Source organism: Ictalurus furcatus, chromosome 25 (genome assembly GCF_023375685.1).
Source record: "Ictalurus furcatus strain D&B chromosome 25, Billie_1.0, whole genome shotgun sequence".
NCBI classification, from domain to species: domain Eukaryota; kingdom Metazoa; phylum Chordata; class Actinopteri; order Siluriformes; family Ictaluridae; genus Ictalurus; species Ictalurus furcatus.
This window is the reverse complement of record NC_071279.1, coordinates 14,999,752-15,027,464: the sequence shown is the minus strand read 5'-3', so window position 1 is coordinate 15,027,464 and position 27,713 is coordinate 14,999,752. Positions and strand designations below refer to the sequence as shown.

At 38.0% G+C, this 27,713-nt stretch overlaps 3 protein-coding genes across 4 annotated transcripts; 2 read left to right on the top strand and 1 right to left on the bottom strand.

Moving 5' to 3' along the window:
• Positions 1 to 80: 80 nt before the first annotated feature.
• Positions 81 to 10,817, bottom strand: esco2 (establishment of sister chromatid cohesion N-acetyltransferase 2). Its single transcript, XM_053614242.1, has 11 exons — positions 10,572 to 10,817; positions 8,047 to 8,110; positions 6,925 to 7,768; positions 6,508 to 6,592; positions 6,387 to 6,423; positions 5,236 to 5,362; positions 5,022 to 5,153; positions 4,327 to 4,416; positions 3,103 to 3,246; positions 2,297 to 2,481; positions 81 to 770 (listed from the first exon to the last, which is right to left on the bottom strand). Exons 2-11 carry the CDS (start codon positions 8,103 to 8,105, stop codon positions 638 to 640), a joined length of 1,836 nt encoding a protein of 611 aa, XP_053470217.1. The 5' UTR covers positions 8,106 to 8,110; positions 10,572 to 10,817; the 3' UTR covers positions 81 to 637.
• A 424-nt stretch (positions 10,818 to 11,241) lies between these two features.
• ccdc25 (coiled-coil domain containing 25) lies at positions 11,242 to 18,896 on the top strand. Of its 2 annotated transcripts, none has more exons than XM_053614245.1 (9): positions 11,242 to 11,445; positions 12,553 to 12,600; positions 12,682 to 12,721; positions 13,214 to 13,265; positions 13,358 to 13,433; positions 15,122 to 15,225; positions 15,535 to 15,737; positions 16,938 to 16,983; positions 18,298 to 18,896. In XM_053614245.1, the coding sequence occupies exons 1-9, from the start codon at positions 11,346 to 11,348 to the stop codon at positions 18,325 to 18,327; spliced, it is 699 nt and encodes a 232-aa protein (XP_053470220.1). In that variant the 5' UTR covers positions 11,242 to 11,345; the 3' UTR covers positions 18,328 to 18,896. The 2 variants fall into 2 exon arrangements, with proteins under 2 accessions (XP_053470220.1, XP_053470221.1); XM_053614246.1 differs by lacking the exon at positions 11,242 to 11,445 and adding an exon at positions 11,466 to 12,061.
• Positions 18,897 to 19,934: 1,038 nt separating this feature from the next.
• On the top strand, positions 19,935 to 27,116 carry LOC128601474 (uncharacterized). The gene is made up of 3 exons (XM_053614704.1): positions 19,935 to 20,303; positions 23,182 to 23,390; positions 24,151 to 27,116. Exons 1-3 carry the CDS (start codon positions 20,027 to 20,029, stop codon positions 24,316 to 24,318), a joined length of 654 nt encoding a protein of 217 aa, XP_053470679.1. The 5' UTR covers positions 19,935 to 20,026; the 3' UTR covers positions 24,319 to 27,116.
• Positions 27,117 to 27,713: the final 597 nt, after the last annotated feature.

The following is a 27,713-nucleotide window of genomic DNA, read 5'->3' as shown; positions in this document are numbered from 1 at the left end:
ATTCAAGGATTATTACCCCATGTGGCACTCATCACTTAATATGAAAGAACATGGGACATCACACACACACACACTTAGCAGCAACATTTTATTTAAAATATTTACAAATAAAGACTGCACATAAATCATTTACACCAGCAGATTGTTCTCAAAACATGAGGACCTGATGACTTCAACTACTCCAAATGATCTTATCTTTAAAACAGGAGATAAAACAACCTTGCCTGAACTTGGAAATGTACTCATTCACATCTAAAAAGTGAACTTATTGGATCATTGTCTGAATTTTGCTTCTTGCTCATCACTGGATGACTAATGAAAAGTGTGTGCATGTTTAAATAACGGCATGTGATTTCACTTGTATATGTCTTTAAAAGAAATAGTTTTATACGTGTATATATACACAGATTTATGAAACTTTACAGATTGGATTGCTGAGCCAAATGTATTTCAAGGCAACGTGTCAGGTTGTCTTTTTTTTTTTTTTTTTTAAACCAACTGTCCCATTAAATGCGTGTTGGCAAAAGCATCTATTGGCTCAGAACTAAACGGTTAAACACATTATAAAGCAGAACAGCAGCAAGTCATTTCTCAGTCTAAAAAGGATAACACAGTGAGCAAACCATGTTTACAAAAACTAGCCAATGAAGTTGTAGACAAGAAACCTGGGAGTTTCACAGTACTTCGTTGCAAAGAGCTTGCCATCAGGAGTGGGGTCGGAGAAGGCGATTTCTTCTTTATTCAGTGGGCTTCCGTACATGAATGATCCCCTGAAACAAGATAGAAGTAAGAAGTTAAATAAAAAGTCCCTTATTGTTCACACACACAAATGTACATATGCTTTAGATCTGTCTACATGTTGATACTTAAGAAGAGTTTATATAGCAAGTCAATAGTAATTGTTTTAATAGACGTTTATACAACAGTTAGTTCTAGTCCAATAATCTGATATACAGCGGTGTTTGAAGAGCGCTTACGTTTCCTATAAGTGCACTGGGACGTTTCACTGTGTGTTTCACTCTGCTTGTCTGTGTACACAACTGAAAATTCCACTTCCTAGTTCAAAACTACACTACTGCAGTCCCATTACTTCAGCAGTGAACATGGCAAATATAAATACTTTTCAGGAATATAACTTTTGAATTAAAAAAAAGTATTTTATTTACTGACAATGCAAACTACTGGCCAAAAATTTACACACACTCATTTTCCCCACATTTTATTATAATAATAATAATAATAAAAAGTCATTAAAACTCTGGAGTAACACAAATGGAACTATGGGAATTATGTTGTGATAAAAAATCCAAAATAAAACCAAAATAAATTAATATTTTAGCATCTTCAGAGTAAACATGCTTGTTGCCTAGAACTTCCAGAAATGTATTCTTGGCATTTTCTCAACCGATTTCTTGAGGAATTTCCCTGAGATGATTCTTAAACAGTATTAAAGGAGTTCACACCTACACTGGACTCTTATCGCCTGCTTTTCGGAATATTTCTCCGAGTCGTCTGTTTAAAAAAATATTTTTGTAAATAAAATGTTAGTTTTCTAATGAAAGAAATGAATATGTTGGCATGATTATATTTTTGTCTACAACAACGATTTCAAACATTTAATCATACACCTTCAGATCAAAAGGTTTTTAACATCATGAGAAACATTTCAGTCGAGTGTCCACAAACTTTTGACCAATAGTGTAGATAGAGTGTGTCCATAAAAGAGAGGTCTCTCACGAGGAATCCCCCCCTCCCCCCCCAAAGACACACGTTGATTGGTGGAGGGTTAAAATATAAAAGCTTGTCAGATGAAAAGGAAGAAGAGACACCAATTTCACCAGAAGCACCTTTAACAGGAATGTATAATATAACAAAGCTATCTTGCTAGAAGGGGAGTGTAGCTTCTTCGAGATCTGTTTCCACTAACTGAGCAAAAACAAACAGAACATTTGGCAATGTGTCCAAAAGTTCTTGTTTATAGAACTGTTGTATAAAAGCAATAATCACACTCCCGATCATTGTTGGAAAATTACTGCAGTACGAGGAATAAAAAATATATATATTTTGGGAAAATAATCAACTTTGGGGGGGTGATAACCTCACATCATGCTTTATTGATTGTTCTCCTATAACAGCATGCCATAATACTAAAACTACTACATGTTCATCCTTTTTCCGTGCAGCAGTCGTGTTCATACACCTGCTAGAGGGCCAAAAACAAACAATCGTATAACTCGGGGAAACCAACATAAAAATTGTGTACCAAGTATTTTAAGAGATGCTGATAGGTGTGTACCTGACGGTGTCTAGCAGACGCGTGGCGATGCCCTTTCTCCTCATCAGACTGAACACCCAGATTCGACTCACTCCACAGATGGCCTTCTCCGGCATGGTGGAGCAGCACCAGGCTCTGTGGCGCTCCATGAAGTCGTCCTTGGTCATGTCCTTGGGCTTATCTGGCTGTACCAGCACTCTGAACGCCTGCAATGCAAAGCCTCTATAGAATTACACTTTAATCATAAAGCTGGCTGCTGGAATAAAAAGCACAGATTATGATGCGTTTCCGTTTGATCTGTGCTCTTCTTGTCAGCTTATTTCTCCTCCGTGATTTTCCACTCCACATTCGAAGTTAACATTTACAGCCAACACAAAGCTGATAAGAAACCTAAATAATTACTAACTGCAATATTACAACTTCACAAAAACATATTTATTTACATTAACAAGCTCAGGTGTTGCATTATGATTTAATACCTCATTAGTGAATTAACCTGATCATAAAGAACAGAAACTACTAAAATATAGGACCGATTAAAATGAACTTCACAACAAGACTTTAGCAGTTAGGCTAAAGCAGTGCAAGTTTTCATGCTTACAGTTTGGTCTTTGTGGCAGTCGAGCTAGATGTAGATTAATTGGACATAATTTACCAATTATGTACAAAATGAACATACAAAAATGAGTACTACTTATTACTATAAATATGTATGAAAGTTACAGTAATGACCAAAACGTGGTAATATGAGACTTGGCACATATGGGAAGATCTGATCATTGACAGGTACTTCGTGGAAGTGAGCATCACTACTAACACTTACACACCTGTCTTATGGGCTCTGCCACCAGGCAGCCCACCACCATCTTGTCACTATTGATGAACAGGTAGGTTTTGGCAGCACTGGGGCTGCTGAGGTTGACTTGCTGAAATCCCAGCTCACTATCTGCGATACGTCTCACGTCCTCTGCCTGAAAGCAAACAGCACAGGTCAGACAGGTTCATTTAACTCCACTGGGGGACAAATAAATAGTGCAGGCCAAGTCTTTAGAGTTTAAGCAAGAAAATGCATTTGAATATCCTCTATAAATACTACCTTAATTTAAAACACAAATATATTAGTAATAAAAGCATAAAACTCATCATGTCTGACCAGGTGGTGGGTAAACAGGAGAACCCACAATAAACTCACTATTCTCTTTCAGATTTACAAACAGTAATCTCTATATATAGTTTGTTTTTTTCCCCCATTCCTGGTTTATCCTTCTTATGGTTATATAGACATGTTTATATTTCCACTTGCGCATTATAGCTCGACTCAACCCTGCTCTGCCCACTTTTTGGGGGCTTTCCACTGTGGATAGTACCCGGTACTTTTTAGTACCACCTCGGTCGAGGTTCCAAGCGAGCCGAGACTAAATGTGAGCCACGCACTGAGCAAGTAGGGAATTCTCCTTAATGAGTGGTTCTGTATTGTGCCTGAATAAACGTGTGTCATTTAATACATACACTGCGTATGGTAATATTCTATTAATGGAAAATTATGCATCGTTTATCCCATTACAGATATAAAATTACAACAAAATTATTTTGTCTTAGATTTTAACATCTCGCTCGTTACTGATTTCCAATCAGGCGTTTATCAGTCACTCCTGTCGTGGCTGAATCTAACTTAGTCATATAGAGCACTACGCAGGTTCTAGAGCGCTGTTATTTTACATCCTTAATAGGGTCCGTGTTCAATGAACAGGTAAGGCATTTGGAATACGGCCTGACCGTGTATTTGTACAGGGCTTCAATAATAACATTATTCCTGTGTGAAGGCGAGTGGAAGATGGCACCCGCATTGAGGCAGTACTAAACCGCAGCGGAAAAGCAAGCTAAGAAAAGTAAAGCGAGCCGAGCCGAACTGTGCGGTGTCAAAACATCCTAAATGTAACCTCTGTAATAAAAATGCAACAAATAAATAAATAAATAAATAAACAAACAAACCTGAACAGAACATAAGGCTTAACGATGGACTCTTTAATACTGAACACATCCCCACATACCTTTTTAGTTGCATACTTTGGGTCGTCAGGAAGAACAAGGATGATTTTACCATCCCAGAATTCAGCCATAACCCTTTCCTTCTTCCAGCCCTTCATGGAACCACACAAGCAAAATCAATACTCAGGAAAAACATTACATATTTGCATGTCTGTATATTGTAAAGGTATGTTCCATTTCTTTTTGTCAGGCTCTCGGATCCGGAGCCTATTTCGGGACCACTGAGTGTGAGGCGTGAATACACTCTGGAACACACCCTTACCCACATTCCCTCCTTGGGGCAATTTTGACCTACTTGCACGGTATTGGGAGGTAGAAGGAACATGGAGAACCTAGTGGAAACCCATAATGGACATGGGGAGAACTCCATCTTGAAAGTAACTAGAGCTCTGGATTGAACTGGGGATGCTGGAACTGTGAGGCAGCAACATTACCACAATGTACCACCATGCCACCCTCCACAAACCCAACAATAAGATCATTAGAAAAGCTATTATAAAGGTTAGGGTTAGGTTCTAGCTGTAGCGGTCTAGAACCAAGATTTTCTTCTGTTCAGTTTGAGGTGGACACAGAGGCTTGAAGCACTACCTTTAACAGCTCTGTGCTGACTGAGATTGTACAAGTATTATTTGTATGCAGCGTTAAAACGTCTTCCAAGTCGACGCAAATGTATTTCGAGAAGAGTGTGTTTCCTCACCACAAACTTGATGGTGTCGAGGAAGCGCTGGTGGAACTGCGTGTGCTGGAAGTTATCCTCTGGACTATCTGTGCTGTAAAGCATGCCACACGAATTACACGTCGTGGCACCGAACTGCTTCTGCCCGGCGTCCTGTTCAGAAAGAGAGGATCTTTCAGCTTACCTGGGATAAACCCGCTGCTTTTTCCGCTTACTTACAATCACTCCGACTCACAATGACCAGCTGATCTTCATCGTTCTGCTTCTTCGTCTCCTTCTTCCTCCTGGAGCTCCTCTCCTTAACCAAGACAGACGGAGTGCTGCGGTTCAGAGGCGAGGACAGACCACGCTTCTTCTGAGACCTACGACAGAAAATACTATTAAAGATTAACAAAGGGCATTCGTCATAACCAGACATATAACGTCATAGATCTTGTAACGACCTTGATCAGCAATACAGTGTAGTTTAGCATGCAAGACTGAACACAACTCAGATTTCCACACCCTGTTTTAGGTTTCCATGTTGTGTTTGTGCACGTGTTGCTTTGTTTACTCCCGTTTTCACTCACCAGCGTGTCTTTCGCTTAAAAGCATGTACACGTCTCACTCTCGTTTCCTTTTGCAACATCCAAATATATTATAAAAATTGACTTAATAAAAATTAAAACTACACAACAAAACGTGTTCGATCTGCCTGAGTTGGCGTAGGCACGTTGCCGTAGAAACGACTCGTTTCTGAGAACGTTTTCGCATACACTGCCGGTCAAAAGTTTGTGGACACTTGACAAATGTTTCATGAGCTTAAAAATCTTTTGATCTGAAGGTGTATGATTAAATGTTTGATTATATTTTTGTTGTAGACAAAAATATAATCGTGCTGACGTACTCACTTATTTCATTAGAAAACTAACATTTTATTTACAAAAAAATATATTGTTTAAACGGACAACTCGGTGCGAAATCTTCCGAAAAGCAGCCGATAAGAGTCCAGCGTACGTGTGAACTCCTTTAATCCTGTTTAAAAAGAAGCTCAGGGAAATTCCTCAAGAAATCGGGTGAGAAAATGCAAAGAATACATTGGAAATTCAAGGCAATAAGTATGTCTACTTCGAAGATGCTAAAATATTCTTTTTTTTTGGATTTTTTTATCACAACATAATTCCCATAGTTCCATTTGTGTTACTCCAGAGTTTTGAGGATTTTATTATTATTCTTATTATAAAATGTAGGGGGGGATAAATAAATAAAGAATGAGTGTGTCTCAACTTTTGACCGGTCATGTAATTAGTCATTTCGACACGACTTGAACTTCTAGATAACATTCAGACGGAGACACGGACACCGTGCGCTCACACAGACTTTGACTGTCTGATAAATCTATTTTACCTTCTGGAGCCGAAGATGGGGTACACGGCTGACGTTTCTGAGAAGACAAGACACATTACTTTTTAAGTCATTACTTGTCAAATCAAAACATTGGTTTGTTTTAGGAGCAGGTGGAACTTACCGTTATCCGAACAGCTGCTGTTATTTGAGGCGCTGATTTCACTGATGTCCAACTCTGTGTCCGAACCAGGATCGGCAGGTGTGTCCTAAAAAGGTGTTGTTTTTTTTTTTTTTTTTAAACGGACAAACCATTCAAGTGACAAAGTCAATTGAGCTTAAAGCATCCAGCTGGCATTGTGTGTAATTTTGCTTAATAAGTTTCACAAAATACACAATTAATAAAGAAATTTCTGCACACCAAGGTTAACCTGCTCCAGTTTTTCATCTGTGACATCCTTTTGTCCATTTTTACACACAACAATTAGACTAATCTGTCTCACAGCTCTGATACAAAACTAACAAAGAACCGAGTCATTCTCCCCCCCATGAATGTACTCGGACATCACTATGACAACCAGGACCGTGATATGAGACTTACCTGGTGATCAGCGGTGGGGATTAAGGATTTGATTGGTGAACGAGGTTTCGTGATGACCTCAGCGGCGGTCTGTGAAAGACTGTGAGAGCTCAAGGACTGAGGACGTTGTGTCGTGGTGTCTATTCCCTCGGACACACCACAGTCCCCGGGTTTAGGCGGCAGCTGAGGGTTCGGTTTAGGTTTGTGAATAAAAACAGCCTGGCGCACCGGAGAGCGGTCTCTCTGTGCTAGAGCCACGCCCTTCTCCGCTGCAGGTTTCTGACAGTTGGCTTGTTTGGGCTTCGGTTTCACGGCTTGAGGCTTGTACATGGACGCTGGCTTTTTTCCGGTCCCGAAGAAAGCAGCGCCGATGACGATCCGGGGTTTGTTTTTGGATTTCAAACTGCCGAACGTGATCGAGGCCTGCTTCTTCACTTCCAGCGCGTTTGTGGAGGAATCCGCTTTCGTGCTCCAGTTGGGTTTAGGCGCGAAGTAGCCCTTTAAGTTAGATTTCTGCGCTCTCGGTTTCTCCTTCTTTTTAGGCTTTCTGGGTTTGACGTTGCCCCGTGACGGCACGGGAGCGCTCGGCTGATCCGGGTTCGAGGGAGGCAACTTGGTTTCCTTGAGCACCTTCCTTTCGAGTGGTGTGAGGTACAGGGGTTTCTGCTTGCTGTAAAACGACCCTGCTCCGAGTGTAGCTTTGGAAGGAGACGCTCTTTTAGGAGGAGACTCCAACGTGGATGTGCGCGCCACCTTTCTAGGTGCACGGGGAGAGCACGATGGGGAACGCATCCTTTCGGGGGAATTCAGCAGAGACGGGCGGTTCTCCTTCAGCAGAGTTAAGGCTTTCTTCTTCGCTGGATTACTGGGAGGGAAGTTATACAGCTTTAGTGGGATCAGGAGAAAAACAACAAGATGTAGTATGTACAGGATGTCTGGAAAAAATCAGGAACTACTGTGACTAAAAAAACTACATGTCCTTAATTTTGTACGTGTTACTTACAAACACATGATTTACATTACATTTCACCGTATCCCATTTTTGCCGATTTCTCTCCACATATCCAGAATGGTTCCTGACTTTTCAGACACCGTGTAGAATAATAACATCATTACTATTATTTTTATTATTATTATTCACACCTTTCAGCATTCGGAGAGCTCGGTTTTCTCTTCTTTGATGTCCTGGTTGACATTTTCATGTCGCCTGTAGCAAAAAGGGAATAAAACCAAAAACCTTTGACTTCAGCTGGAACCAAAAGCACCGAGGTAGAACGACGAGTCCAATATTACAGTTTTCAGCATTACATCACTGTGTCGGTGTACAAGTTATTTTTTAAAAAAGAGAACACAAACGCACAACAGACAATTATACAGTTAGAGAAGGATGCATATGGAAACTGTTTGAAGCAGGGAACTCAATTTAGCCCTAAACTGTACATCTGCTTTCTTACTTTAACCTGATAAATGCATCCATTTTAAGACTGACAGCAGTTCTGGCTGCAAGGTTTATTTTAGTGTACTTTCTCTGACATGTTATCACTTCAATAGTATGAACTTACACGTGTTGGACAAGTGCTCCACACAGACATGTTTCAAAGCGTGTTTAATTGTTGATATGGTGAAATTTTCTGTAAGAAGTGGTTTGCGTAACATTTTAGGAAGGAGTCTCCAGTAACAGCTTTACTTCCGACTAAAGTTTTCCGACACGGGAATAAACATATCTGCACTTTATCCCCGCTGCAGTCAGACTGTTGTTGCCACCCATTTTTATATCCTTAAATTAGATATTTTTTAAAAACACTTTTCCTTTTCCTATCTGCGTACAAGTCAATTCTAGTCTGTGTAAACGCTATGTTATGTCACAGACAGTCGTAAAAAAGCATTTTGCTACACGTCGTACTGTGCATGGTCGTGTGTGTGTTTGTGTATGAGACAAATAAAATGAGAATTTGTAAAGTCATCAAGATGAAGGATTTTAAAAGGTTGCGGTCTCTCAGTAACGTAACATGCTGTGGGGTTTTCTTTTCCTTTGTCTTATTAACTAAGAGAGAAAAGAGAGAAACTGGTGATGGTACGACTGTTTATAGCCATTAAAACGTAAGCGATAACAGGAACCGACTTGTGTCAGGGACGTTCTACGACATTGAACTAAAACTACATTAGATCACACAACCCGTATTTGATTACTTTCCTATAAATGCACTCCTCATCCTGTACTTAGCGGCCCGTACAGGATTTTGCAGGGTTTTTCGGGAGATTGTTGCGGCAAAAAAATGCTTGCTTTTCTGCGGCTTTTTGCAAAATTTGCGATGCAATTTGCAGAGAGTTTTTTTTTTTTTTTGGCGTGTGGAAAACTACTTGAATTGGCGAAATTGCAATTTGCATGAACGTGTTTCACAGTGATGTTTGTTGGTAAATAAGGCTTTTTAGCTGTACTCATGTTCAACACGTGAATAGACGAGGGCTTTGGCTTTATGTGCATTGTGATGATGTCACATGATCACTTGGGCCCAAAAGCTGCAGAAAATTCAGAGACAGGGGGGTGTAAACTTTTGAACAGGATGATAATAAAATATTAATATATAATATTCCTATGACAGTTTTTTCACATGGACATTTTTGGCCTTTATGGACGTGAGTGGCAGGTTTATTTAAATATATCACATACATACACATACACACACACACACAACACTGCATAAAAATGATGAATGCATCCAAATTAACGTTGTTGTTAATCAGACATATCAAAGACTGTAATAATCAAAGAAATGATTATGCTTAGCATCTAGTACATGTAAAATAATTACTATTTTCCATTTTTTTCCATTAAAAAAAAACAAACATCTGTGACATTATATAAACAACCCAGCATTTAAAGGGTTATAATTCTGAAAATGAATGAATCAAAGTTAGTGAAAGTGGGAAAAAAAATATTAATATATAGTATTTTTAGCATTTATCATCCTTTATGGACCCGAGTGTAACTTTTTAATTGACGCATAAGGGTTAAGGGTGTTGGGTTGGGTTTTGAACTCTAATCACTAGTTCAGAGTCTTAAACAAACAAACAAACAAACAAACAAACTCAGTGAGGTGTTTGCTTCCAGTGCAGATTAACTGAAGCTGATGTGAAGACGGAAAACTGACTCCTAATGTCTTCTGTAGGTATTTAGACCATGTAAAGAAGACTGAACCAAGCAGGAATTTTATTTTATTTAAAATAAATAAATAAACGAGTCGTCATAAAGCAGCTAGCTCACTCCACCCCACTTTTATTTTTATTATATATATATATATATATATATATATATATATATATATATAAAATGCTAGCTAGCTCACAGTCGACTTCAAATTTGACCGGGTTTTCTGTCTGGGTCTCTACATTACTCAATACGTATTCTAAATAAAGATAATGCTATAGATATAGGAGGTGGAATAAGATATTTATGGCTGTAGACGGCAGTTAATGGCGGTGTTTGACTGACTGTGAGGTAAAATGTTTCGGCTAGCGAGGAAGGCGAACATGACGCGCGCGCGAATAACACCAGTCAGCTCTAGCTGTGAAAGAGACGTTAATAACCGAACAAACACACCGAGATAAAGCGGGTTAAACATGTTGTGGTGGAATAATAATAGTAATAATACTAATAAAACACTTACTGGGACAATCCGATGATTAAACTCGGTTCAATTTAACTCTTAAAAAAAAGCTCCTATATATCTGTGAAGCTGCTCTCTCACTCGCGCGCTCTGACAATTTTGGCTTTTGAACCGCGCGCCAAACTCGGCGATACGACTTCCGACGACTTGCTTGTAGAGGTGATTTCAGAATAAAAGTCCCAGTAGCCCAAATGTGAGGAAAATATATATATTACACAGTAAACGTGGACCCAAGTACAATATAAATGGAGTAAAATCTGGTCAGCAAGTAATAAGTTTTTAACTGCCAAATAAGGTAAAGGAAATTCATTTTTAAAATAATAACGACAACAACAACAATAATAATAATAATAATAAAAACAAGCTAAATGGAGTAGTGCAGGTATGACGTAATTTTGTATGCCAAAACCCGGAAACGAGTTAGCATTATAGCCCTTCCGGTTCCATCCTCCCAAAGTCAGAGGGTTTATTGAATGGGATTTTGGTTAAAAGCCTGAAATAAGGTCTGTGGTGAACACAAGCTCAAAATATTTCCACGTTTCATTCTACGACATAAAATACATAAGTAAAACCCCACTGATGATTTTTGAAAGTTTTTACGTGTATTGAAAAAGACGGTTGCTAACATGATACTAAATTGGACTACAGAGGTTGTCGGGGACAATAAACGTCATCATGCCGAACAGGAAAAAAAGATAAATTGGTTCAGGTGTGCTGCGCACAATTCCCCAAAAAAATGTATATGAAGATTGGTCCACAGAGTAAATCCGTATTATGGAAAATGTTTTAAATCAAATTTGGAAAAGTTGTCGGAAGCTTGGTGATGGTGACGTTGAAGTCGAGCGACCGTGGTGTAGTTCGTTTATAGCATACGGTTAGGTTTTTTTTTTTTTAATTCCTGGTGTCTATATTTAGCCTTCAAACTTCATAAAGGTTTTGTACATTTGTGATCATTATCTTAATGGACAAACCGTGTAAGTATTGTAAACATTTGTCGATCACAGAGCTTAGTTTTTTGCGATAATCCAAAAACCTATGGGGAAATTGGGTTTTCGTCGAAGGAACCAGTGTGATGCTAACTTCCGGATTCCGGTACAAAATGACGTCATCCCTGCAGCACTCTATATGCATGAATAGTAAACTATAGCACACTAAAACGACCAAAATGGAAAATAAAATCGCAAAATGAATGAAAGGTGTTAGAGAATGTGTCAGAAAGTTACTGGGAGCTCTTTTGATTTCAGTGCAATTGAAATGTAATGGGGGGGCAACCAGTAGCCGTGCGGTGTCGGAAATGACCTTTCCTTTCCTTAGCACAGCTGATGTTTGATTCACTTCCGGTGTCAGTTTTGTCAGTGCTCGTAGCACGCTAGCTGCTAGGTAATGTTGAACGCGAGTGTTTACTGTTTGTGTTCACACCTGTCTCTTCTTTGATCGGAGCTGTGTTTTCTTCAAGCGCAGAAACATGGTTTTCTACTTCACCAGCGCCGGTGAGTGCTATTTTAGATCTGAAGAGAAGAGCTGGCGGGATCTGAGAGCAATATAAGCGGTATTTATCCACTCGTATGCGAATAGGTCCCGCCTCCTATGCTACGATTGGCTAAAGGTAGCCTTGTCTGTGCCGCGATTGGCTAAAGGTAGCCTTGTCTGTGCCGCGATTGGCTAATGAAAGTGTTCATCTCGGAATATGGACAAGGGAGAAATAACCTAGGATAGAGAGATTTGTAAAATAGCTGCTTATCTTAAACCACGGAGAATTAAGATTATAGATTGAGAAGAAGCATTGTTACTGTTTCTACCTCAACGTTGATTATTTTCCTATAACTGCATGTCCAGAAATGTTTTGTTCCTCTTGTACTACATCAGGATTTCAGCAGAGCTGTGGTGGTATACGTGTGTTATAGGAAACATTTACTTGTCTAAGGAAGGCTTTATGGTTTATGCTGAACAGGGTTTTTTTTTTCCTCCATCTCGTTTGCAGTTCTCACACCCGCCTATACCATCTACATGGGGAAGGACAAATATGAAAGTAAGTGCTCGTTCTCTCACATGAACTTTTGTGTTCTTTCACGGTTGTACTTTAGTGACTACAGTTTTCTTTTCTCAACAGATGAAGATCTCATAAAATACGGATGGCCGGAGGATATTTGGTAAGGAAACCATGGTCTTGAGACTTTCCAAAGTTTAAAAACTTGTTTTTGATATAAATATGTTAATATTGTGTCCCCATTAATTTAAACTCGACTTAAGCTCATTGCATCCCTGCTGAAAAAATCCAATAGAAACTATCGCAGAAATTCTAATGGTTTCCACTACAAATACCATCACAAACCATCAACTATCCATTAAAACCATTACCATTATTGGTCCTTAATGGTATCCACCAATAGAAGGTAACAAATTACCGGTAGAGACCCACAGGGACCATTACAGTTTCCATTAAAACCATTACAAATTCTATGAGGGTTTCTGTTGTTTTTTCAGCAGGGATGCACTGTTAATTTCCTGTGTCGTTCTGTGTACGTTTTCATGAGGGGTGCCGATAATTCTGGAGTTGACCTTCAATGAGCTCAAGGCTTAACCATAAGCTTAAGTCACACTCGATGGAGATAAAACGTAAACAGCGATCTTTTGTGTTTCAGGTTTCACGTGGATAAACTCTCCTCTGCACACGTATACCTGAGAATGCCCAAGGTAAAGTTTTTAATTTATATAGCTATACATAAAGCTCGGTGTTTCTTGTCCTAATAGGATTGTAATTAAATTTGTTTTTCTTTGCATAAAAGGGAAAGACAATAGACGACATACCCAAAGAGGTCCTGATCGACTGTGCACAGCTCGTAAAGAACAACAGCATTCAAGGTAAAGCTTCTTATAATGTTTATTTGACAGAATAAATGCTGAGTCATGTTTATGTTTAGAGCATCTGTAATAGAAAAGCATTCATTTGGATCAAAATCACTTGATGTCATTCCACTCTTACAAACTGCAGCAAATGCTACTATCATCAAATGTTTATTAAAAATAATAATAATAATATAAAAAAAAACACAAGCATACTAATTGATCTTTGGCGTATTTTAAAAATTTAAAAATGTAAAAATTTCTCACCAGAGTTCCAAAAATTTCAGTAATGCTGATTTTCTTAGTACACACATGCATGTTGATAAATTTCAACGAGCTATAAATTACAGAGCGTGATCACAGCACTGCAAACTCCACAAAAGGCAAAGCTCACAGAGCTGAGAATGACAAAACGACAAGTAAACAGTGAAAGACGCCAAAATGTAGCATGCGCTAATTTCCAGTAATGCAGCTCAGCCACTGCAGCATGTCAGCTACAACAGACACACACTTACGGTTCCTCCTTTTATAGGGTGCCATTACTTTTATCCTCATTGAATGGCTAGTCTTATTTGTCTCTCTTTTTGGATTTGTTTTGAATTACTTAATGATTTTCTTTTCTCCCCCCCCAAATCATTAATATGAAATGACTGCGTTTTACGACATTTCTCATTAACTTTGTGTGTGTAATTGAAATAAATAAGTGATTTAAGCTTTGTGTATATATAAAGTTCGGTAAATCATCTCTGGTTATGTTTGATTCTATGAGATTCCTGGTATTTGAATTCACAACATTTTTGTCACTAGATCAGATTGCACAGTTTTCCAGTCCCACCAGGATTTCACGTTTTTATTGTTGTTGTTGTTGTTGTTGTTTTGTAATTTTTGCAGTCTGATTTTGTGGTGGTCATTTTTCCACAATTTTGCGGAAAACTTGCGACATTTTTTAATAATTAGGATACCACATTTACCATATAATTCAATTCAATTCAGTTTTATTTGTATAGCGTTTTTAACAATGGACATTGTCCCAAAGCAGCTTTACAGAAATATATCAAATAAATGTATAGGTATGGTGTATAAAGTAATATAATGTATGGTATTAGATGTACAATACTCGTACATGACTATTAAATAGAAAATTTCCCCACCTGTCCTATGTGAACACACAAATAGCAGGTGTAGTAATTTATACATAGATACTGTATGTAACTCCAGTTCACACAGGCACTATATCTCCGGTGGTCCCACATAAAGCAAAAAGGCAGGTGACATTACGGTAATTTAAAAAAAAAAGTCAACAGTAGACTTTCTTTTGTGATCCGATATTTTATTACGTGGACTGCAAAACAATTTACCCCCACTCTCGTGTAATACGTTGGGATATTGCCTCGCCTGGTCCAAGGATTCACTTTTGCCATGTTTCACACAGACCACTGACTGACATCAAGTGTGCGACATGCGTAGCCTTATGAAAACCAAACTTGAGTAGGTTAACTCTAATTAGATTAGGGATCATTTGTAGCCTATTTTTTGTGATTATTTTGCGGTTAAATGACCAATTATGCGTTAAAATGGCAAATTATGCAGGATCACAAAACAAATTTTGTTGATGTTGCGTTGTGCTCCGTGATCACCAAAAACCGGAGGGACTCTGGTTTTCGTATGTTGTCTTGATTTAACACACAGCTGCTTTTCACTGACAGGCTGCAAGATGAACAACATCAATGTTGTTTACACGCCATGGGGCAACCTGAAGAAAACCGGAGACATGGACGTGGGTCAGATTGGTTTTCACCGCCAGAAAGAGGTACACAGTACATGATTGAAAACTGAACACACCTCAAATATAGCTGTTCAGTTAAGACATGCCACTCTGCAGTGTTTGCTTTTTCACTGTAAAGAAATAAGAAGAGTAAAATCTTTCTGTAAATATCTCTCAGTCCATATCCAGCTCTTCAGTGATGTCTTTCTACTAAAGTTTAGGACACAGTGTAACTTACAGCAGTCTACAGACGTATAGAACAAAATTTGGTATCGATCTGCTGATATACACTGTGTTTAGAATCGCTTAAGGAAGTGCAAGTATAATTACTTATGAACATCATGTCATTAACAGGTGAGAACTGTGGCAGTAGAAAAAAAAATCAACGAAATCATCAATCGGCTGGAGAAGACAAAGGAGGAGAAATACCCCGATCTCGCAGCAGAGAAAGAGTCCAGAGATAGAGAGGACCGGAACGAGAAAAAGGCTCAGATTCAGGAGATAAAGAAAAAGGAAAAGGAAGAAATGAAGAGGAAAAAGGAGCAGGAGGAGATGAGGTATCACAGGGACTCACTTACTGTGCTTCTGGATCAAACTGTTTGAGCAGTCAGTAAATCTTGAACCTAAAAGCTTACAGTTGGGGTCATAAGTTTACATACACTTTGCAAAATGTTAATAATTTTAAAAAAATGAAGGATCATAAAAATTGTGTTTAATTTTTTTATTTTTTAGTCCTGCCTTGAATAAGCTATTTCACATAACAGATGTTTGCATAAAGACCACAAGACACAATAATAACTGAACCTTGTTTGTCCTGAGCAGTTAAACTGCCCACTGTTCTTCAGAAAAATCCTCCAGGTCCTGCACATTCTTTACTTTTCCAGCATCTTCTGCATATTTAACCCCTTTCCAACAGCAGCTACATGATGTTCAGATCCATCTTTTCACATTGAGGACAACTGAGGGACTCGTACACAATTATTTCAAAAGGTGCAAACATTCAATGATGCTCAAGATGGCGACACGATACATTAAGAGCCAGGGGGGTGTAAACTTTTGAACAGGTTGATTGGTGTAAAATATTAATTTGTTCAAAGATCTTTTTTTTTCCCTTTAGTATTACCCCTCAGAAGCTAGATACGATATTTACATGTTTCCCAGAAGATAAAATAATAACGATTTACACCAATTATCCTGTTCAGAAGTTTACACCCCCTTGTATCGTGTTGCCTTCTTGAGCATCAGTGAATGTTTGCACCTTTTGTAATAGTCGTGTACGAGTCCCTCAGTTGTCCTCAGTGTGAAAAGATGGATCTCAACATCATATAGTCTCTGTTGGAAAGGGGTTAAATATGCAGAAGATGCTGGAAAAGTAAAGAATGTGCAGGACATGGAGGATTTTTCTGAAGAACAGTGGGCAGTTTTACTGCTGAAGACAAACAAGGGACTTTAATGAACAACTATCACAAAATATAAAAACAGTTGTTGATCATCCAGGTAACGACACACAGGATTAATAATCGAGCGTGTGTAAACTTTTGAACTGGTTGAACATTTGTGTAAATTCAGTTATTGTTGTGTCTTGTGTACTATATGTAAACATCTGTTATGTGAAATAGTTTATTCAGGGCAGAACTATATACAAAACATGCAACTTTTATCATCCCTCTTATTTTATTATTATTTAGCAGATTCTGCAAGGCGTATGTAAACTTGTGACTGCAACTGTATATACATCAAATGTGTTTCTTTTACAGGAATTATTCATCACTTATGAAGAGTGAAAACATGACCACAAATGAGGTAGGACCTTTTGTTCAATTAAGTTATCCTGATCTAAGAGTGTGTGTGTGTATGTGTGTGTGTGTGTGTGTGTGTGTGTGTGTGTGTGTGTGTGTGTGTGTGTGTGTGTGTATATATATATATATATATACACACACACACACACACATATTATTTATATATATGTATATGTGTGTATATAATATGTATAGGTGTGGAAATTTTCAGTAGTGGTATGAATCCTGCCAAAATACATGTAATACCGATGTGAAAAAGTAAGTACACCCCATGGAAATTGTTGCCATTTTTGACATATTTGGACAAGCAAACATTTGATCATCTTTGAAACAGTGCCTATCAATAAAGTTGATATACTTGACCAAAACTACAAGGAAAATTAGCTTTTTCAATCATTTATTCAACAGAAATAGCAATAGATGTGAGATTCTTCTGTGGAAAAAGTAAGTACACCCTTGCCCTTAGAAGCTAGTATTGCCCCCTTTAGCAGAAATAAATTCTTGTAGGTGTTTTATATAATTACTAGCAGATCCTGTGATGAAATTTTGGGGTTCTTGGAGACTTCTTTTTGCATCAGATGGTCTGCTCTTGGGCTGAATTTGCTTGGATGGCCAGTCCTGGATTAATTGCGAGTCGTTTGAAATCTTTTTTGTAGATTATTATTGTTAGATGATTTTCCTTACAGTGGAATGACTTATTTCAAATAATTTGGAGATCTTATTAAATACTTTGACAGACTCATAGGCATCCACAACCTTGATTCTGAAGGCCTTACAGACTGTTTAGATCTTGGCATGATAACACCACACACCTCAATAGCAAAGGGAACACCGGACACTAGATATGAGAGGGGTATAAATAAGGTTCCACCTGCACTCCCTAAGCAGGTCCTAATCACTGGCACCCGATCTTGAACACCTGATTCTAATTTTATGGATTTGAAGGTGTGATAAATACTACATGAATATGTATGAAAAATACTACACTGTTTTACTACATTCACTAAAAAATGTCAGTTTTATGTGTCATTTGATAGTGTATCAACTTTATTAATAGGCACTTGTTTCAAAGAGGATCACATGTTCGCTTGTCCAAATGTATCAAAAAAGTCAACCATTTCCATGGGGTGTACTTATTTTTTTTTTTTACACATGACTGTATGTATGTAAGTAATTTGTTGGTAGCCTATTAAATACAGGTCCAACATATTTTTATTTCATTTTAACAGTATTGACAGTGTGGTGTGAGTTACACTGGTCTATATAATGCCCAAGTTTTATATGTAATGTCTAACATTTACTCTCAATTTTTTTACAGGACGGTAACGATTCTGACGATTTTATGTAACTGGGAAAAAAAAAGATCTGCAAATCAGACCTGACATCTTAAAAATGTGCGCATGCTCAGAGGAACTCCAGTGTGTGCTGTAATGGAGGAATTTGCTTGCTGTGCATCTTAAACACTACCTGTGCCAATAAAGCATTTTGCCTGGATCATCTTGGAGCAAATTTACCAACAGTTACCAAGAAAAAGCAGCATCTGATGTGGTGGGGCTGTTCATGAAGCGAGGATTGTTTTTCTGGGTATCTTTGTTGATGTTTCTACAGTGCAGATTGTCATTTTGTGCTTTGGAGGGATAGAATGGCATGGTTTTATTATTCCATAACTGATTCTGCAACATTGCCACATTTCTTTCCAAATTTTTAAAGATCAGGGCTTGGATGTTGGTCTACCATGAATTGTGTAGTTTCATGTGCTGTAAATCTTGGCTCAATTCTTTTCTTGAGGTGTTATGAGAGCCAGAGGCTAATACAAGCACACTGACTCTGTGATGTATGGCAGCGTATATATGCTAGCCCTGGTTCATTTCCTGTTTGTTTTTCTTATGGATGCAAAACAATAAATCTTAAACCACATACCTTTCCTTGTTCATGGTTTATTAGAGGGATTATACGTAACGGACACTATATTGTATCCAAATTCTATCATTTCAGAATTGTGTGAAAGATATCTGGGAAGATAGCACAGGCTGTTTTTCTTTTAATAGCTGCTGCATTTTATGATGAGTAAAAAGCTAACAGATGACATAAATTCCATGAATCTGTACTTTATTTTATAACCTACAAGCAAGACACTCACCCACCAATGTCTATGTTTACTTATGAGAAAGCTGTTGCCAGAGATCATGTGCCTGCATTTTGCCTGTTTTGTTTGTAACATCTAGTTGTTCCATAGCTCTTTGATTTCTATCACATCAGAATCACTTTGATTTCTATCACATTTCTGCACATTACGCATATAAACGTTGTATTCGGAATATGGCTGCGATATGAATATAGACCTTAAACGAAATTTGATGTGCATGTAACCGTAGTCAGTAAGAGTACAATAGACTGGCATCTGATCCAGGGTGTGTTCCCATTTCATCCCCAGTGTTCCTGGGATAGGATCCGGATCCACCCAGACACTGACCAGTATGAAGCAGTTCCTAAGAGTGAATGAGCAAGTGAGTAAAGCTTTAACTGTAACTCCAATTCCAAATGAAAGGTCTATTTATGTACATTAAATCACTTTTAAAGCAGAAAGATACATACCAGAGGTACAAAACACGCACACTTAATAGTACCACCCCAGACACGTGGAAAATTACATGGTACAGTTATTTGAGTGTAAAAAGAGTAAAACAATAAATACACCATGCTGACCATATATATATATATATATATATATATATATATATATATATATATATATATATATGGTCAGCATAGTGTAGCCTATATATATATATATATATATATATATATATATATATATATATATAGGCTACACCAGATGTACGCAAATGTACTTCTGCCAGCCAATCAGAAAGGAGTATTTTCCCACGTTCATTGTTATAACCAATCAGATCTTTAGTTTCACTTTGAAGCGGTGAGGTCAAACCGAATGTGAAAAGTGAAAGTAACCGCAGCTCAGACATAAATACGAAAGGTTGGAGAGGCTGTAATAAGTAAATCTAGCTTTCCTCTTTTACGTGTTTCACAGGATGAATTTAATTCCCGCTAGAATTGCGCTTTATGGCCAGCAACTTAAAAAATACACACCTAATGTTTTGTGCAAAGAGACGTTTACGACCAAGGTTTATGTCGAAAATCGCGGTAACATCAAGAACGTTTGTGCTGAAATCATTGAACGTCTGTCTAAATTGCCGAACAGTATCAGTGTGAGTAATGAGGAGGAGGAGTGCGATGTGAAAGTGGTCTTCTGTCCGATCGTCTCTCGCGCAGGAACCGACATCGAAGCGGTTCTGTCTCGCCTCACAGGTGAGTCACAGGGCATACAGGACAAAATGGCGTCCTTCTGCTTCCGCTCACCAACCCCTAACACAGCTGCAGAAAAACTACAGTAAATTAAGGAAAATGCTACATTAAAAAGTCCATTTTAATTGACTAATTTAACATGAATTAAAATGCACCATTATTTTAGGTAAAATAGGACATGGAGCATTCCATTAGCATCTGTGCTAAATCCTGAAACTAAAGTTCATGTTTAAAGGTACAATCACTGATTTAAGTTATGTACAAATATCCTGGAAAATGTGCAGAACATGATCAATAATAATAATAATAATAATAATAATAATAATAATAATAATGGTTGAAGCCATTGCCTTAGCAGGAGTGTATTATGTACAGTATCTCACAAAAGTGAGTAAACCCCTCACATTTTTGTAAATATTTGATTATATCTTTTCATGTGACAACACTCAAGAAATGACACTTTGCTACAATGTAAAGTAGTTAGTGTACAGCTTGTGTAACAGTGTAAATTTGCTGTCCCCTCAAAATAACTCAACACACAGCCATTAATGTCTAAACCGCTGACAACAAAAGTGAGTACACCCCTAAGTGAAAATGTCCAAATTGGGCCCAATTAGCTATTTTCCCTCCCCGGTGTCATGGGACTTGTTAGTGTTACAAGGTCTCAGGTGTGAATGGGGAGCAGGTGTGTTAAATTTGGTGTCATCGCTCTCACACTCCCTCATACTGGTCACTGGAAGTTCAACATGGCACCTCATGGCAAAGAACTCTCTGAGGATCTGAAAAAAATAATTGTTGCTCTACATAAAAATGGCCTAGGCTATAAGAAGATTGCCAAGACCCTGACACTGAGCTGCAGCACGGTGGCCAAGACCATACAGCGGTTTAACAGGACAGGTTCCACTCAGAACAGGCCTCGCCATGGTCGACCAAAGAAGTTGAGTGCATGTGCTCAGCGTCATATCCAGAGGTTGTCTTTGGGAAATAGACGTATGAGTGCTGCCAGCATTGCTGCAGAGGTTGAAGGGGTGGGGGGTCAGCCTGTCAGTGCTCAGACCATACGCCACACACTGCATCAAATTGGTCTGCATGGCTGTCGTCCCAGAAGGAAGCCTCTTCTAAAGATGATGCACAAGAAAGCCCGCAAACAGTTTGCTGGAGACAAGCAGACTAAGGACATGGATTACTGGAACCATGTCCTGTGGTCTGATGAGACCAAGATAAACTTATTTGGTTCAGATGGTGTCAAGCATGTGTGGCGGCAACCAGGTGAGGAGTACAAAGACAAGTGTGTCTTGCCTACAGTCAAGCATGGTGGTGGGAGTGTCATGGTCTGGGGCTGCATGAGTGCTGCCGGCACTGGGGAGCTACAGTTCATTGAGGGAACCATGAATGCCAACATGTACTGTGACATACTGAAGCAGAGCATGATCCCCTCCCTTCGGAGACTGGGCCGCAGGACAGTATTCCAGCATGATAATGACCCCAAACACACCTCGAAGATGACCACTGCCTTGCTAAAGAAGCTGAGGGTGAAGATGATGGACTAAACCCTATTGAGCATCTATGGGGCATCCTCAAACGGAAGGTGGATGAGCACAAGGTCTCTAACATCCACCAGCTCAGTGATGTCATCATGGAGGAGTGGAAGAGGACTCCAGTGGCAACCTGTGAAGCTCTGGTGAACTCCATGCCCAAGAGGGTTAAGGCAGTGCTGGAAAATAATGGTGGCCACACAAAATATTGACACTTTGGGCCCAATTTGGACATTTTCACTTAGGGGTGTACTCACTTTTGTTGCCAGCGGTTTAGACATTAATGACTGTGTGTTGAGTTATTTTGAGGGGACAGCAAATTGACAGTGTTACACAAGCTGTACACTCACTACTTTACATTGTAGCAAAGTGTCATTTCTTCAGTGTTGTCACATGAAAAGATATAATCAAATATTTACAAAAATGTGAGGGGTGTACTCACTTTTGTGAGATACTGTAGCTGGGGGTGGGGTCTGCAAATGCACTACAGTCCGGACCAGAATATTTGGATGGGCCTTACGTCAATCGTTTTATAGACACTCCATCACCACTTCACTCCACCATCCACCACAGCTTACTGGGAGAGAAGAGAAACATGGCCGAAGCCATGCTGTTGCTTTGAGAAAAGCAAAAAAAAAAAAAACCCAGAAAAACCCTTAAAGATATGAAATGCATCACCAGGATAAACACTGGCAGTGCTTATCCAAGAAGGAGTATTTTATTACTGATGAAGGAATGAAGCTGGACATGGAATTAGCGATGTTGCTCTTGGACAGGTCTGTAAGTACAGTCTGTAAACTGTTTCAGTGGCCTGCTTTACATAACGAATCCAGTAGGTACGTTTTTATCACTTAAAGTGTCAGCTAAGGTTTTGAAAACAGTTTCCACCACAGAGAAAACAAATAAAAAAGGTAATAGTGACTTTATGTCTTCCTGCAACTTTATTTCTTACATTTGCGACTTTATATCTCACAATCCGGCCTTTTTTTCCTCAGAATTGCGAGTTTACATCTCACAATTCTGACATTATGTCTCACTGTTTTGAGTAAACATCTCACAATTCTTATATTTTTTTTCTCACAATTATGAGTTCATATCGCACAATTCTGACTTTTTTTGTAGCAATACAAAATGATAAAGTCATTCAGAATAACTGAAATATGAGGACTGATTAATCATCAAGCACAATAAATAAGGGTCGGCCGAGTGGGGATGCTAATCAAAGAGCTATGTTTCTGAAAGCCAAGCACAGATTTGTTTTAATCAAATGAAGTAATTAATTGGAAAAATTGAAAATGTAAGACTTGTATATTATTCACCTATAATTAATTTATTTGACTTTCTAGATGGTAAGAAAACCATAATGGTAGTACTTCACCACACCTTCAGCACTGACTACATTCCACCAAGCAGCAGTCGGTATGAAAGGAAAGATTTGAAGATGGTGGACATGTTGTTCCATGAGGACTCCGGACTGCTGAACTGTTCAAAGAATAATGAAGCAATCAGCACGGCAGGAAATTGGCTAAAGCCATACAGCAAACATCAGCGTGAGGTGAGTACCAATGAGTAGAGATGGTTTCATTATTAGTGTTTATCAGTGTTATTAAATGTAATTTTCCACTAAGAGCATTTCTCAGTGCTGTAAGTCTTTTATACCTATTATACCACAGCACTTGGATGTTGAAATTATTGTAAAATCATTGTAAAACTTTTCATTTTAAAATAATGTCATATTTTTTAACCCATTTATAGTTAATTAATTATGATATGTTGTGGAAGTTCCATGTTTGTTAGTTCCTGATATATCAGCTATTAACAGTTGTTATGTAGCTTGTTATTCAGTTCATACAGGATTTTGCTGAGGTTTTTTTTTGTGATTGTTGTGGCCAAAAATGCTTGATTTTGCTACGGCTGTTAAAAAAAAATTGCAATGGAAAATTTTTGTGGAAAACTACTTGAATTGGCGAAATTGCAATTGCACAAAGTTGTTCTCCTTACAAGAAAACTCACCATATGAACAAATATATGTTTTTCTTTGTTAACTAACAAAACATTTTTTAAAATTGGTTTACTTGCACTATACAAGTTGCAGTAGATTAGCTGTTATGAAACAATAACGTATTAGGAAAGAGCACATTAATTTAAACCTGTGATTTGAATTAAGGCCTCAAATATGGTCAGAGCTGCTGTTATTTAAAAAATTTATCAATACCTATTGACCAATCAGATTTGAAAAATCAAACATTTTGAGAAATATAAAATAAAATATTCATGAATGGATATTGTATTAATTAATATCTTATTTATTGCAGGTATGTTACAAGCGTATCTTGGCTGTGACTGCAGTTGCTGTAATTGGAAGTAGGATTTTGTACAGAAAATGGACGGGACACTGGCTCTTGCAATCAGAGATCCGGTTTCTCAATTCTGTGATCAGGATGAGGACCAAAACAAATGAGTACATTTTAAATTACATTTAATTTAATTAACATTTAATAATACAGTGAACAAAACAAGGATTTTTTTTATTATTATTATTATCTCGAAGCAATAGCTTATTCCATGTATGAATATACCAAGTGTGACTAGTTTGTTTGAGTGTTTTCATAAAGTTGAACAAAAAAAACAACCATTATATTTGTTTGTATTTGTGCTTGGAGTTTGTGTTTACAGACAGTATTGACAGGATAGTTTGGATACAGGATAGGATAGATACAGCGTTTTTTCCATACAATTTGGATAATGCATAATACATGATAGATAATGCATCTCACGACAATAATGGGTTTTCCAATTTCCTCCTCCCCCACAAAAACAGACCAGTAGACGGACAGGTTAAGAGTAATTGCAAATTTAAACACTGTAAAATTGAATAAATTTAACAGTCAATTACTAGATAGAAAATTGACCAAGTGAGTTAATATTTGACTACCAGTTAGATTTAGAGTTAGTTACTGTACGTACAAAAAAAAAAAACCTAGGTCATATCTATAGGCATTAGGGGCTTGCATGCTCTACTACTTATACCCTTGATAATCTGTGGTTCCTGTTTATCTGCATATTGGTGTATTTCCCTGTACTCCAGACCTCTGTTATGTATGTCCTGTATTACTGCTTTGCTGAGTGGATATAAATAAATTGCTAAGTCATGAGTATGTGGTTTTTCACTTAGTAAGAAATAGTAAAGAAAATGTGACTTCTCTCCAAGCCACTAGGTGTCAGCATTTTGTTTAACAAGCCTTAAAGGACTACCCAGGTCCTGTTATGAAGGACCTTATAGACTAAATTAAATAATAATAATTTAAAATATATATATAAAATATAATATTTTGTTATACACATGTATAACTCATAAAGCATATTATTAATTTCATTATGAATTTCAGTGATTATTTAATTAAATCATGAAATTGAAACAAATTAATTAAACTACAGAAGGATTAGTGACTGGTCGAGTGTTTCTTAGACTCTTAGAATGAATGTATTGCAATTTCTTCAGAAGAAATTCTCTTTTTTGTTCTCTGAAACTGGTTATATCTTCATGGGGAACATACAGGGGAAACAGATGCGTTTTTCTAGGGTATAAGTGATAGTTTAGCCAAATGTCAAGACATGTTTTGTGTGTGTGAAGTTTGCTTCTTTAGCTTTGCTCTCAGGAGATCACACAGAGTTCAGATTTCACCCTGTGAGGCTGCAGTTATGGCTCAATCAAACTTTAAACACCATCATAATAGGAGAAGAAAAACTGCATAGTATTATTTCAGTCAGACAAACTGTAGAAATAAGTTATATCAGATTAAATATATCCTTTTTGTTGATTATCTTTCAGATAGAAGTCACATACAAGGAATCTTCTGTATGTTCCCGAGTTTCTATGTTAATTAAGAGTGAAATTATGTACATTTTGGACAAACTACTGTTTTAAGTATAATGAACAGATACAAGAATCATGGGTCAGTCCTCTGTTATGTATTGCTTTGTTTATTTCTATATCCCAGCATTGTTGTTGGCAGAAATGCGCTATAAACATTGTTTAACACCTGCCATTACTTTACAACAAAGAATAGAATAAAATATAGAAAGAAAACAAATAAAACAGAACAAGTATTATTTATTATTTCACATAACACCTTGAATAAAGTAAAATATACATATACATAGATTGTCAATTCATGCATCCTATCCAGGGTGTATTCGCACCTCATGCCAAATGTTCCAAGCACAGGCTCTAGATTCTCTATGACCATGATCAGAAAAAAGTAGTTACTGAAGAAAAATTAATAAACACACTTAACAAAATATATTTATTCATCTTCATTAAGGATATTATTCAGGTCAGGGTCACGGTGGATCAGGAACATATCCCAAAACCATTCACCCCAGATGGGACATCAGTTCATTGGAGGTCACACATTCAAACACTCGTTCACACAATCATTCGCACTTGGGGATAATTTACAGTAGCATATTCAGGTTGCTTATCTGCATGCTCTTGGGAGGGAGGAGGAAAACAGGGAACCCAGGGTTGAACTGGGGACCGTGGAGCTGTATTTGATGTATTTAATTACACACACCTTTTATTTCCTAATTATAAAGATGTTTCATACTCAGTGGTGGACTTTTATTTATTTTACAAAAAAGCACATCTAACCCTTAGACGCATTGAGGTCACGATTGTTAAGAAATTTCCACCAAGCAGCTTGATTTGCAGTCACAAATGAAAGGAGTCATTTTGAGGAGGAAGCATTTCTATGTTGGCAAAGCTGAAGGCCAGGCTGGATAATATGACCTTAACTGCCTCGAATGGCCTTAGCTGGGTGGATTGCTCCAGTTTGTGTATACAAGAAAGATTTAGTCATTGCAAAGCACTTGACATGACCCACTCATAGCTAACTGCTAACTATGTCAGCTCGCTGGAGAGCTGATGGTGATGACAACCATCATTATTGAGTTATATAAAGGGGCAATCCACCCAAAATTATTATTAGTTTTTTACCTTTAGATAAAGTTTTCTTTTAAGTGTACAGTTTTTATGGTAAATTAAAACACCAAGAACATAAAATTTGCCCAAAACATGCCACATGCTCTGTCATGTGCTGTCATGTATTAAGCTACGTGGGGAGTCTGAGGTTCTGTATGGCCCCACCATACCATAAGGGTCCATTACCTTCTTGTTTAAAAACAGACAAGCAAGGTCTCCATAAGTTGCATATACCAACCCTGGTCAGCTATAGCTTTACCTCAGCATTCACTATAATATGCTTGAGCCAAAACATTTTGTAAGGACCACACACACACACACGGCAACTAAAAATGAATAGGAAGACTATAGCTGGTGGGCGGTGTGGATTGTAGACTGCCACACAAATAAAAATGGATGTGCCCTTCAACTGTGTTCCCGCTTGCTGGCATGGCCTCCAACAAAAGCAAATAAGCCCATAAAATGCAGGCGGAGGAGAACGACTTTGGAGATGAGCTGCTGTGATGCAAGGAAATATGGTGCACACATGGGGCTGATTGAACAGTTCACACACCATGGAGTGGAGGTTCAGAGAGACAGCTTGGAATTGCATGGATAATGTCACTGAAAACAACAACAGTTAAAGGGTTATGAACCTGAAGTAATGCAGCCTCAATAGCACCATCATTGATTCAGAAATATACAGTTAGTTTAACATAAATAAGACACAGAATATACTCTATACTGTACAATATTAGCCTTAAAAAGGATTCTCTGGGATTGTGCCCTGCGATGGATTGGCACCCTGTCCAGGGTTTACCCCGCCTTGTGCCCCATGTTCCCTGGGATAGGCTCCAGGTTTCCCCGTGACCCTGAAAAGGATAAGTGTATAGAAGATGGATGCATGGAGGATTC

Coding starts and splice junctions, on each gene's coding strand:
- LOC128601474 (XM_053614704.1), top strand. CDS start 20,027: ATGAATTTAATTCCCGCTAGAATTGCGCTTTATGGCCAGCAACTTAAA. Junction 20,304..23,181: donor GGTTCTGTCTCGCCTCACAG/GTGAGTCACAGG, acceptor TTGACTTTCTAG/ATGGTAAGAAAACCATAATG. Junction 23,391..24,150: donor ACAGCAAACATCAGCGTGAG/GTGAGTACCAAT, acceptor TATTTATTGCAG/GTATGTTACAAGCGTATCTT.
- ccdc25 (XM_053614245.1), top strand. CDS start 11,346: ATGGAAAATGTTTTAAATCAAATTTGGAAAAGTTGTCGGAAGCTTGGT. Junction 13,434..15,121: donor AAAGAACAACAGCATTCAAG/GTAAAGCTTCTT, acceptor TTTCACTGACAG/GCTGCAAGATGAACAACATC. Junction 15,738..16,937: donor AAGGAGCAGGAGGAGATGAG/GTATCACAGGGA, acceptor TTTCTTTTACAG/GAATTATTCATCACTTATGA.
- esco2 (XM_053614242.1), bottom strand. CDS start 8,105: ATGAAAATGTCAACCAGGACATCAAAGAAGAGAAAACCGAGCTCTCCG. Junction 5,154..5,235: donor ATGAAGATCAGCTGGTCATT/GTGAGTCGGAGT, acceptor CTTTCTGAACAG/GACGCCGGGCAGAAGCAGTT. Junction 771..2,296: donor CGTCTGCTAGACACCGTCAG/GTACACACCTAT, acceptor ATCTTGTTTCAG/GGGATCATTCATGTACGGAA.